This window comes from Lepidochelys kempii, chromosome 6 (assembly GCF_965140285.1).
Source record: "Lepidochelys kempii isolate rLepKem1 chromosome 6, rLepKem1.hap1, whole genome shotgun sequence".
Taxonomy (NCBI): Eukaryota; Metazoa; Chordata; order Testudines; family Cheloniidae; genus Lepidochelys; species Lepidochelys kempii.
In genome coordinates, this window is record NC_136385.1 from 70,428,257 (window position 1) to 70,440,671 (window position 12,415).

The following is a 12,415-nucleotide window of genomic DNA, read 5'->3' on the forward strand; positions in this document are numbered from 1 at the left end:
ATACCATATTTGTCTGTCTATAAAGACACACATACATACACACACACACACACACACACACACACACACGAAATTGATTCTGATCATAGTTTGTGACTAACAATTCAATGCATATGACACTGGGAGCATTAGGTTTTATTTTAAAGTTCTGTTAACTACAAAAATGTATAGGTATAATATGAACAATACTTTAAATATATTGCAAGACCATTACTTGATTTTTTTGCATGAGATCAAATACTGAGAAGTACTTAAATTGTCACAGGCAAGTTGAATGCATCCCTTGCTGTAGTAATTTACTTTTTTTTAATTATTAGCAATTTGTACATTTTAAAAAAATATCCAGATAGTTATTCTCAGTATCTTATACATTGAAACTGTCTTTAAGCTTAATGTGGAGACAAGTATTTTCAGTCTGTCTTGTAAACACAACATCTTATTGTCTCATCAGTCGTAGAAGCAGGTAATTCTGTAATGACTGTCTGAAAACTATAGTAGGTTTACTTCTGTGTTTTAAAATTCTGTTTCAGATCTACCCTGTGTAAGAGGGTAGTGTGCTTCATTACAACTCTGACAAGAACTTCTGTACAGGTTTCTGACTTCAAACTAAGAGGGCCAAATTGACCTTCACTTTACCCTAGAGCTGATGAAAATCCTGCATTTGTGTTTAAAAATAATAGCATGGCTAAGCACTATCTCAATAGTGAAGTTATGCAGCTGAGGGTCCTTCCTTTTTAGGTTACACAAAAGGCAGCACAACACTAGTGTTATCTTTTAGTCCATTCGTGTATACCTAGCTATATATTTAAGACAGATTTCCCCCCCCCCCCCCCCTTGCCTGTCTTCTGCTGTTATACATTTACAGTGTTTTTTGTTTGTTTTTAGGTTTGGCATAGAGATGGTACCCCTTGTTCAGAACGAACAGGAAGGTCTTGATTTGGGTGAAGAACCTGAGCTGTCTGGCCTAGAAGGGTTCCAGTGGGAAGGGATTTCCATGGCAGCATCTGGATCAGCTAGGAAACGCAGCCTCTCTGAAAGCAGTGTTGTTGTGGACAGGACTACTTCTGTTTATGGCTTCTTCAGTGACCAAGCCATAACAAAGGAAAGTGAGCAAAAGCAAATCATTCCAGTCTGCCATTCACATTTTATAGCACCTGTATATAAAACAAATGCTAATAATGTGGCTGACTTCAAACAAGAGACATCCTCTCTCCCCTCATCACCATTCATGTCTGAAAGAACTGAAACTACCATCAATGGAAGGAGACACAGCCTACATACTCCCTCTGATGTTACAAGCTTCACAGTATTTACCACAAAACAAGATCAGGAGAGCCCAGAATGTAGAATATCACTTCTTGAAAACAAAAATGCATTAGAGCTCATAGGGGAAGGAAACATTTTGGCTTCAAATGGCGCTTCAGTGCTTGCAGGATCAAACTCTGTAGATGCTGCTACAGACAGCAGCTGTACATCTGGTACTGAGCAGAATGACAACCAGGGAATTGGAAAGAAAAGAAGAGCAACTGGAGTAAGTGTAGTTCTGCATATCTTCAGGATATTAGCAATAGAAAAGTTTCTCTTGTTGGTTGTCATTAAGTTTGGGATTTAATCATTGGTATTTTTAATAAGTCATGGTCAGGTCACAGGCAAGAAACAAAAAATTATGGCTCATGATCTGTCAATGACTTATACCATAACTACCCCTGATTGAATCTTAAGAGCAGGTGCTGCTGCCGGGGTGGGAGGGAGCCTTGGGGGGCCCATAGCCACTCTAGCCACTGCTGGGGCGGGAGGGAGCACTGGGGGGCCCGTGGTTCCTCTGGCCACTCTGGGACCGCTGCCAAGATTGGGGTCAGGGCATGTGGGCTTACCCCACTCCACCTGCCTGGCATTCCAGCTGGGGAGCAGGCAAGCCCACTACCCAACAGGAGCACCAGCAGGGGTAAGCCCCCATGCCCTGACCCCGCTCTCCGACAGGAGCACTGGGCGGAGCAGGGCAACCCCCCCCCCCCCAATTTACATTAATTCTTATGGGGAAATTGGATTTGCTTAACATCATTTCAGTTAAAGTAGCATTTTTCAGGAACATAACTATAATGTTAGGTGAGGAGTTACTGTATATTTATAGGCAAACTCTAATATTGGCCAGGACAAACACACTGATTCTTGGCATATCTTGTTTCCCTCTGTACAGTATCTGTACTGAAAGGATTGTGTTCACAGGACCTTTGTGGTGGTTTGACCCAGGATAGATATCCAGTACTACATAATTGCAAATATTTTTTGTCGTCTTAGATTCAGAGTGTGTTTTAACTGACTTAAAAAAAATAAATAAATTAGACAAGGTGGAATGGAAGATGCCTTCATGATACTTCTAGCTCTTTTTAAGATTTCTTGTGGTTTAAAGACTAGAAAACTGCCACTGCCCAGAAAACTGCCACTGCCCAGAATGTCTAGACTTGGCCTCCTGCCTCTGGAAATGAGTGTCTTCAATAGAATGCTTATCATGTTTCAGGACCTACTAGGAATGTTAAGCAACCATGGAACAATCGGTTTTCTGGTAATGCCTGGTTTTATGGTTGAACATTTAAAAAGAGAAATGCACTTTTGTAGTAAGGGTTATCTTTAAAATTATACCACAGAGGAAAAAAAATAGCTGAAAAACTTTTTTTTTTTTAACACCATGTGCTTCAGTAATCTTGTCTGTCTTGGACCTAATGACTCTCTTTCTGTGTATGTCCCTCTTTCATTTTGAAACTTTATTTAGCATGGTATTTATCCCTTTCTAGATTATAACTAGTCTTATTTCCTCATTCATGATCTTATCACAGCAAACGACATTAGACAGACATGAAGGAGCACATCTTGGCCAAGTCTACTTGTTCGACTTGGCAACTGAGTACCCAGAGCGCTGTCTGCTGTAGTATTTCATTGTCTCCGGGGGAAGCAGGAAACTTATTTTTATTCTTGAGAGAAGAGGCAACAAAGTATGAGTGAATGGTGTTATAACAAAATTCATCTGCATATGTTCTCTCCTCTGGCTATAATCTAGACTTGCCTGGGAAAGACACAGTAGATATTTAAATTCTTATTGTAGCCCTAGACTTTTGTAGAATGTAGACTTAAGTTTTAATTATATTGTTCTAACTTTAATGAATGAACTTTTCTATTTATAACTTTTAGGAGGGATCGTCTCCTGAAATCCCAAGTCTAGAAACAAAGAATAAAAGAAGGAAAATTAAAGGCAAAAAAGGTGAGTGATACCAGGTGTGTGTGGGAGGACACAGCATGAAGAGGTTATGAGTATATGCCAAAGCTGCCTTGATAACATTTGGTTGTTAACAAAAGTTGGTTTGAGGCTTCTCTCCTCTTCACGGTGATTTTTGGTTTGCGCTTCCCCCTCCTCCACCTCCCCCAGTTCCATGGCTGAACACTGAAAAGCCTGTGACACTCTACTTATCCTGAACACTGCAGTTCTGTGCCTGTGGCTGACTTGGGACATTGTGCTCACTAAAGGCATACAAAAGAGTGCCTGTGAAGAGGTCAGCCAAGCTGTAACTGGATATTGACAGGTAGGCAATGTCGGGAGCAGAGCAAGAAAGTGAGAGTATTCTTGTTCTACTCCACCTCATTGTGTAAGATGGCTTCCTTAGTCTCTTCTTGCTCTCACACATTCTTAAGTGTGACCTATGATCTACTTTTGAAGCTTTTCAAATATTTCTTTTGTATATAATGTGTAATGAAGTAAAAGTGTTACTGGGCTGAGTGCTAGGAAAAGATAAATTAAGAAATATTTTGTAAAACGTTTTGCTGCTCCTTTGGAATCTTGTTCCAACACCTGAATGACATTTTCCATCTCACAGAGAGGAAGGATGGCTTTGTTAGGGCATATGACTTGGAGTCAAGATATAAGAGTTCTATTCCTGGTCCTGTGTGATTTTTGGGGCATATCACTTAATTTTTCTTTGCCACAATTTTCTCAACTGTAAGAAGCAGATGAGACTTTCCTCGCATGAATGTTGAGACCAAATCGATTGTAAAGAATATTGATTTCATCAAATGGATGATGATGATGGCAGCCTACCAACAAGAAATTTTGTTCTTCTCACCGACCGCATTCCTCAAAAGATAAAGTCAGTTTCCATGAGATGCAAGATATGGCTGCAGCCGAGATGGCTAAATGGGTGCGCTTTTTTTTTTTTTTTTGGTTATGTCAGGGAGATGGTAGCCAATTCTGCTTACAGGATTTTGGGATTCAGATAATCATCATCATCCCCATCCTGATATATAGTCAGACTTCCCCCACTTTGTCTGTCTTGCTAAGAAGCAGATGCAGCTGATGCCTGTCTAGTGAAGCATCTGCTTTGTTCCCTGTTGCAGAGGCCTTTAGAGGACAAATAAGACTTCCTCTCAGAAAAGCTCCAGGGAAGTAGGGCCAAAAATACCTCGCCTGTGGCATTCTCCTTTAGCCTTTTGACAGTCTTTCTGTTCTTCCAATCCTGCTTCCCCTCCTGTTGGAGTACTGACTGACACTTCCAACTCATCATATGAGATTTAATGAGTTCATTGCTTGATGCTGTGATACAAAAAAGTCTACTAAGATGTCTCTACAAAAGTGACCTGTTAAAATGAATTGTAAAACATGAGCTGCACTCTAAGTTGTGCTTATTTCTCTTACAGAGCGCTCTCAGGTAGACCAGTTGTTGTCTATTTCTCTGAGAGAAGAAGAGTTGAACAAGTCACTGCACTGTGTGGATGACCGCCTCTTGCAGGCTCGGGCTGCTCTGCAGGCAGCCTATGTTGAAGTTCAACGATTCCTTGTATTGAAACAGCAGGTAACTGCAGGCTTTTTGAGCTGGCTGAACTAGAACAGCTTTCAGTTGTGCTTGATAGGGCTGGTTAAATCACTTTTTCTCCTCCCTTTTCCCTCCCCCCCCAGATAACAATGGAGATGAGCACATTGAGGAGTCAGAGAATTCAGATCCTGCAGGGGCTACAAGGTACTGAGATGTAACGAAATTGCAGCACTGGCATTCTGACCTCTATTCTTTAAGCTTAAGCTTCTGTGCTGATCTTGTATTCAGTTTAACTTCGAATTTGCTCATGAAAGTTCAGGATAGGTTGGTACAACTTAGTAAGTTGCCCATATCCAGTTCTGTTAAGCCATTCCTGTGTTGCACAGTAAAGCTTTCTACTAATTCAGACTGATCCAGGCATTTCAAGAGTGTCATGTAGTAGGCCCAGCAAACTCTTAATTGCAAGCTTTTCCTTCTTGTCTCCATTTATTTCCTCTTGAACTGTTAACTGTTTGGGGAAGTTTGGTTTTAACATATGGGCATTTGCTCCTTCTTTCTCTAGAAACCTATGAACCTCCTGAGAGGTCAGAACAGCTCACCTGCAGCATCTCAGATGAAAGAAGAATTAGCAGATCCATGTCAACAGCTGATCTAGCTCTTCCTCCTTCAGGTCAATTCTTCCCCCTTCTGGAGACTTCCTCATGTCTCTCTTCCCATACATCCCCTTCTGGTACTCCCTTGGGAGCCTCTCTCCGAGTGAGCTCCCCACCTGTGTTCCAGACCCCTGGTACTATCACAGCCAGCTCTGTTCCTGATTCATCCATGCAAATTAAACAAGAACCTATGTCTCCAGAGCATGGAGGAGAAAGTGTGAATACTGTGCTCCATGGCTCTGTGTGCGCTCCACAAGCAGAACTGCAGCAGAAGGATGGTATGTTTGTTTATCTTCTTTTTAAAAGACTAGTTTTATGAGAATGAGGAAAACCACTTAGTTGAAAGAGTAAAAGTTATTTAGGCTTCAAACCTGTAAGCTACTCTGCATGGGTGAACCCCCACTGACTTCAGCCATGGTAATTATCTTGCAGAATTGGGGCCTTTATTTGTAACAGACTTAAGTTACGTTGTTTTTTTTTTTAATTTGTTTTATTGATTTGGTTTAAATGTATATTACAGCTTTAAAACTAAAGGCTTATACTTCTGCTTCAAAACAAAAAAAATAAAAGGCCAGAACTTGCATGCAATCATCTCTTTAAAATGGTGTGTGTATATATAATATAGTATTATGGTGGCTAGTGAGATTGTATTTGCTTCTAGTCCATATTGTAACTGGAAGCAATACAGCACTGGCAGCCACCTACACAGTGCAAAAACTGCTTAAGCAAGAGATCTAAACACACTTTTGGCCAAACTAAATTAAGGATCTTCTTAACGGGGTTAAAAAAAAAAAAATTCCTCCATTACTCTTGAGTTGTAAGTGGGATTTAATAACTAGATTCAGAGGTTGCATAGTTAATATTACTCTCTTTTCATTGCTTGAAATCTGAATTACTGTGAGTGGTATTAAATTCTTTTCATTATTCTCTGTATGGCCTTGATCCTGCCAACATATATGCTTAATTTTACTTGCATGAGTGGTCTTATTGAAATGAATGGGACTGCTAACATGAGTAAAGTTAAGCATGTGTTTAAGTGCTAGCAGGATAAAGGTCATGTTTGTAAAATTGAGATCTTGAGTTGTATCTAGAATTACTGTGATAAATTGTTTATAACATTTTTAAAACAGAGGAGCGACACAAAAGTTCCTGAGCTCCAGCTTACTTTTAAAGGGATTTGAGCCCAAGGAACCTAAATCCCACTCATTTTTCCCCCAATGAAATGCAGGCACTTTTCTACAAATCTTACCCTCGGTATCTACCTGGGCTAGACCGGGGTGAAACACACACCTAACCAGTGTTTGACCTTTCTTCTCCCAGCTTAGGGAAATCTCAGGGAAAGAAAGGTAGAAAAAAACCACAAGTTTTTTTGTTAAATTAAACATACTATATGTTGTACTTCATAAGCATATTTATTTCTCAAACATAAACCATACATTGTCCAAAGTAAAGCTTACAGTTTTGTATATAAAACAGAAGAGTCCATGGTCTAATGCAGTTTCAGATTATTTTTTCCTAGTGTGGATTCTTGTAGCTATTACATTTATGTTCACCTATGTTGCATTAATCTGGATATATTTAAATTCATTATATTTTCCTTCACTTTTTCACTTCTAGCATTTAGTAGAGGACCTGTATGTCTAAAGATGTATAGAAAAAATATATCCAAGGCAAAGTATTGCAGTTGTTAGTTTAAATTGCTTACATTGTTTTACACTGAAGGTGGTGTTCAGTCTAAAACAAGGGTGCCAACTGCCTTATCAAGTTAAGTATTTGCCTTTCCATTTTTAATGGCTTAAGCAGTTCATGATTTTGGCATTTTGCGGGGCATCAAAGATGAACAGAGGACTGCTCCTGCATGAAGCTGATGTTGAGGAGCTGCTGGAGGGTATGGGACAGAGACTTAAGTGATTGCTGTAGCTGCAATGTCATGATGTCTCTCTTGCAGAATTGTCAAACTCCGTGCTTCTATTATGAGTTCAATGGCTTGTTTAGTGGCACAGTTGAAGTTAAAGAATTGGATTAAACTAATTTTTCTACCTTTTTGAGATGAGCATGAATCTTGCTACTTAACTCTTTGCAATGCTTACATTTAACTTTAGAAGAATTGTTTTCATAACTTCCGTCCATTCAGTTGTATGCTTCCTACTACTTTCTTTTTTGATACGTTTAGTCTAAACTGTAGGTTGGTATTTGATAGTCAAATTAATTTCTGTTTGCAGAACTGATCAGTTTTCATATCACACACGCATAAAATGAGCAACGGCCGCCTTGTGAATTCAACACTAGAAAAAATACAATGAGCTAACCCATTTTACAGAGATTCACCAGTGGATGTCTTGCCCCCTTTCTGTAGATTTATATCTAGCATTCCAAATTCCCCCAAAATTCAACTCTACATCCTTGTCTCTTTAACATGCAGATGAGTTGATTCCACTCAGCTATGCGCCTCTCTCCAACCTCCCTTCACCTCCTATTTAGGAAGTTTTGTAACACCTGTAGTTTCCTAATAGGGATAGCAAGCACCTTGATTTCATCAAGTCCCATTTTAAAATAGCTACAGTTTTTTGTTCACAGTGTAAATTAGAAAACTGCTTTTGTTTAATAATAATTAATTAATCATTAATTTTAAAAAGCCTTTCAATTATGTTAAATATGTAGTGACAGAAGTTTAAAAAACACTGGGAATCAGAACACTGATAAAACCAGTTGAGGTCTTTTTCCCCGCTGGGGTGGTTGAATGGGAGTAGGCACCTTGGTTTCTACCAGTTATATCTAGGATGTGAATTTAACAGTTTGCGTGCATCCCTTCCACCCCAATGTTCTCGTTTGATATGGTCACAACTGTTTAAACCTTGCTTAAATATTTGTTCTGCCTAGATGTGGATCTAAGAGCATGCATGTGTATATCAGCAGTGGTCAAAAATAACTTAAATTGCTCAGAAAAATAACTTTTCATTAATTGGATAATTATGCTCTCTTCTCAGCAATTGCCTGAAGGGAAGCCTTAATTATAAAATTAGAAAGCCTGGGGTGGCCAATTGGAGCACATTTAAAGTAGAATAATTTAAAGGGTCATCCCAGAGAATCAGATGTGTACCATCTTGTCTCTGACTGAAAACTGTCAACTTTTCAGGAAGGTTGCAGAAGATTTAACTTACCTTTTTCCCAAGAGATTTCTAAAGAGAAATATTTTTGTAATGCTATTAGCTTCTCCTTTCTGGCGAGAGCCTGTCCCATGTGTCATGAATAGGGATTGTTGGAATTAATAGTATTTGACATTATTAATATGGGAGACCAGCAGACTCTGATTTAACCATAAATTCCTTTATTAAATCCAAAGGTCAAATGGTATTTTATACAGTTGCTCTAAACATGCCTAACTGTCTAAAAATAAGCAGTCACTACACACAGTACAATAAGCAAGTATTCATGAGCGTATGATCAGTATACTTACAAATAGGCCAGACCTAGGGAAAAGTGTCTCATCCTGGTGTGCTCTAGCATGATCAAGTAGGGTCTGACAAAGAGCCATGCATTTGAAAGTTCTCTCTACTGTTCAGCTAACTTGTTAGCTTTAGCAAAAACCCAGTTTGAAGCAGTTTATCCTTGTTGTTTTCCTTCCTCATTTCCTCCCCCTCTTTGCTTACCAACAGAACAGTGGGAAGGTTTTTTTTTCTTAAGACAGTTTGTCTTGTTACTGCAGCTGTTCATTTAATCAGTTACTTTTTGAACCATACATTTTTCCAACACTAAGTAATATTACTTATTCTCGTAGCCTTCTTTTACTTGCTGATTGTGACCATCTCTGTACCAGTCACAAACCAAATATGTATTATTTTCTTAACCATACCTATGCTAATTAAATTTTCATAATTATCCCTACATGTGTCCAGAAAGTCCTTTCAACAGTTCTTAACCATATTTCACCAAATTCCAGTGGGCACAATCCATTAGATAACTGCAGTATGTGCAGTAACACTGGCACATAAATAAATTGAACATCATTGTACAACACTTCTTTGAGGAGTCTTAATACTACTAAATTACTGGGGTCTGCCTCCACCCTAGAGCATTCTGGCTTTTCCTTCTCTATGTATGGTATTTGTAGCACCCTTATTCCCACCCTCCTTGATTTCCAAAAAGGTACATATTGATATGCTCCCTTTCTTGTAAAATTTAATCAAACACAAAATGTATAATGCCCCTCATGTCTAGCCTATATATATTCCTTAAATAGGGATTCACAATCACCATGTTTTCATCTGTTGTCAGGCCACTTGAGAATTGTATGTGATAACCAGTGACATTGTTTCTTCAGGTAGATGCAGACATGTATTCCACTTAGGTGCGTGTATGCCCAGCGCACTGGAGTCAGATATTTTGCCTAGCAGTACCCATAGAGGGGCAGCACTCATGGCTCTGGCCCCTCCCCTGTTGATATGAGGCAGCACTTCCCCAACTCTCCTCAGTGTCTTCTCACCACCCATGGGTGGAGCTGGAGCTCTGTGTAGTTCAGTCTTAGCCTAGTTTTTTATCGTATGTAGTTTGTGTTAGTAGTTTAATGTTCATGTTAGTTAGTTTTAGTAGCTTTTCCTCTGGTGATGCCCTCACTGGGGTTCAAACACTGTCTTTTGTGTGGGGGAGCGACCCCGAGCAGCAATCACCACATGCAGTGCTCACTTTGTCTTGGCAAGGCCCATCTCAAAGAGCATAGTTCGATCTGCAGATCATTCAAGAAAAGGACGCGGGTGGCCCAGGACCTTCACTTCAAGAAGCACCTGCTTGAACAGGCCATGTGGCCTGATCTGGTACCAATGTCCTCATGCAGCCAACGATCACCCTCTTTTTCTGAGTGCGGCCACTTCACTTTTGGGAACAGGCACACCTCCAAAGAGGTTGAGGAGACATTCCTCATCAACTGCACCAAGGAAAAGGTCACATAAGACCAACTGAGATTGCTCCAGGTCTCGGGGTGACTCTTCTGCCTCCCCCATAAAGAGTGTGGACCAGTACAGGGCCAGCATTGGCAGGCAGCTCCAACCCTTCTCTGGTTCCGAGTGGGAAGGGCAGAAACTTTGTACCATCTACTCTGGTTCCAGCCTCTGCTGTCAGTTGAGTCTGGTACTGATGAGGGAGATGCTGGTACTGACTGTGTCCATGTCATCAGCATACCAGGCAGCCACAGACCTCCTCTGCCTTTTGTTGTTTCAAGATTTTTCCAGGGTTGCACCATCTTAGCCCCTCCAATGGAGCAAGGTGCTGAACCCTCGTTTGTGAGCACCATATCCCACTGCTACCCTTCCAGAAGTAGAGGTAGAGCCAGTATCAGAATCTGTATGGGGAACCCTGGTACTGGGAATCTCGGCATTGTCAAATGTGCTTCCGTGGCAGCTTTCACCAGCCTCTGCCACTATTCAAGTCTGGACAGACACTGTCTTCGGCACTGACATGTTCAGTACCAATGATACTGCCTCCATCAGAAGCACCACTTCCTACCTCGTTCTGGGCAAGGGATTAACGGATCACCTATTTGCTCCCTCTGTCTTGCTCTTCACTTGTCGCTGGGATCCCAAGAGTCCTACATCCAAGTTGAGGTCTTCATCCTCCCGCTCTGCATCATGCAGTGAACACCAAGGATCACTAATGGACCGTTTATAGTCCCCAAGATTGTCCTCCACCACTTGGTTGGGATGGAGGTCCTTGGCCAGGTGCCTACTGTCTACCAGTGCCCTGTCCATATCAGTGGCCCCTTGCAGTCAGTGGGTTGCCCCTCATTCTCAGAGGTCCTGCTCTTCACCTCGTTCATAGGCAAAATCACTTGTTAGATCTGCATTGGTATCTGCAGACATCAGCCATCATTCTCCCTGTGGAGCCTCTAGAATATTCTTGTCTGGATGCATCATCCCTGCGACACGATCTGGCCTTGGCTCAATTAAGAGCCTCTGCTTTTTTGTCTCCAGATGAGACTGCACTACTGAGTTCATCCTTCCCTTTGATACTGGAGGACTTTAAGGCATATCAAGACCTGCTGCGCCATGTGGCTGCACCCTTGGGCATCCAGGTGGAGTTGCTGCATGAGACCCCCACACTGTGGTGGACATTTTGCAGTCATCTGCCCCTTGTAGAGTTGCTATCCCAATCAATGTGCTTCTCAGATTGGCTGAAGCCCTTTGGAGTACACCAGCCGTGATACCGCCAGCAGATAAGCACATGGAAAAGTGTTGTTTTGTTCCAGTTGAAGGAACTGAGGGGTTCTATTCACATCTGGCCCTCAGTTCCCTAGTGGTGACCGTGGTATACAACAGGGCATAGAAGGGCAGATTCGGATCTACTCCTAAGGACAGAGACTCTACACGATGGGATCTTAAGGGCAGGAAAGTCTACATATCCTTGTCTCTACAGATGTGAATCTTTAACCAACTTGTTGTCCACATATGATTCCTTAATTGGACAGCTATGTCTGGGTTCACAGACCAGCTGCCCAAGGTCTCACAGGAGGAGTTTGGGGCTTTTGTCAATAAAAGCTCCTTGGTGACCAAAATATTCTTGAGGTCTGCCCTTAACATTGCAGATGCTTCAGCCAGGGTGATATCCTCTGTGGTCACTGTGAGGAGGGCTTCCTGGCTGCTAAATTCTGGCATTGCACCTGATGTTCAACAGACTATTGAGGAGTTGCATTTCGACAGCCGAAACCTGTTCTCTGACAAGACCGATGACATGCTTCACTCCTTCAAGGATTCTAGGGCTACCTTGAGATCCATCGGGGAAGTGCGCCACCTGCACTGAGGCAAAACTGTGGTGCTCAGCACCAGCTGCAGCAGTATCGTCCACAGTGTACCTTTGCGCAGCCCTTTTCCCTGGAGCAGTAGGACTACCCTAAAAAGCAGGATAGATCCCACAAGAGAAAGTGGTTGGGCTCAAAGTTTGGCCAGCCTACACACCCTCCCTTGGCTTCTAAAT

At 41.4% G+C, this 12,415-nt stretch overlaps 1 protein-coding gene across 9 annotated transcripts in view; it reads left to right on the forward strand.

Moving 5' to 3' along the window:
• ZNF106 (zinc finger protein 106) overlaps positions 1–12,415 on the forward strand; it is an 81,010-nt gene that overhangs the window by 28,945 nt on the left and 39,650 nt on the right. For all 9 annotated transcript variants that reach the window (XR_012159443.2, XM_073348615.1, XM_073348614.2 and 6 more), the window contains 5 exons: positions 886–1,531; positions 3,187–3,256; positions 4,684–4,838; positions 4,943–5,003; positions 5,362–5,730. Coding sequence is in view for 8 of the 9 variants with exons in the window: in XM_073348615.1 (XP_073204716.1) it covers positions 886–1,531; positions 3,187–3,256; positions 4,684–4,838; positions 4,943–5,003; positions 5,362–5,730 (1,301 nt within the window). In the remaining variant the exon portion in view is untranslated. The remainder of the gene's footprint in view (positions 1–885; positions 1,532–3,186; positions 3,257–4,683; positions 4,839–4,942; positions 5,004–5,361; positions 5,731–12,415) is intronic.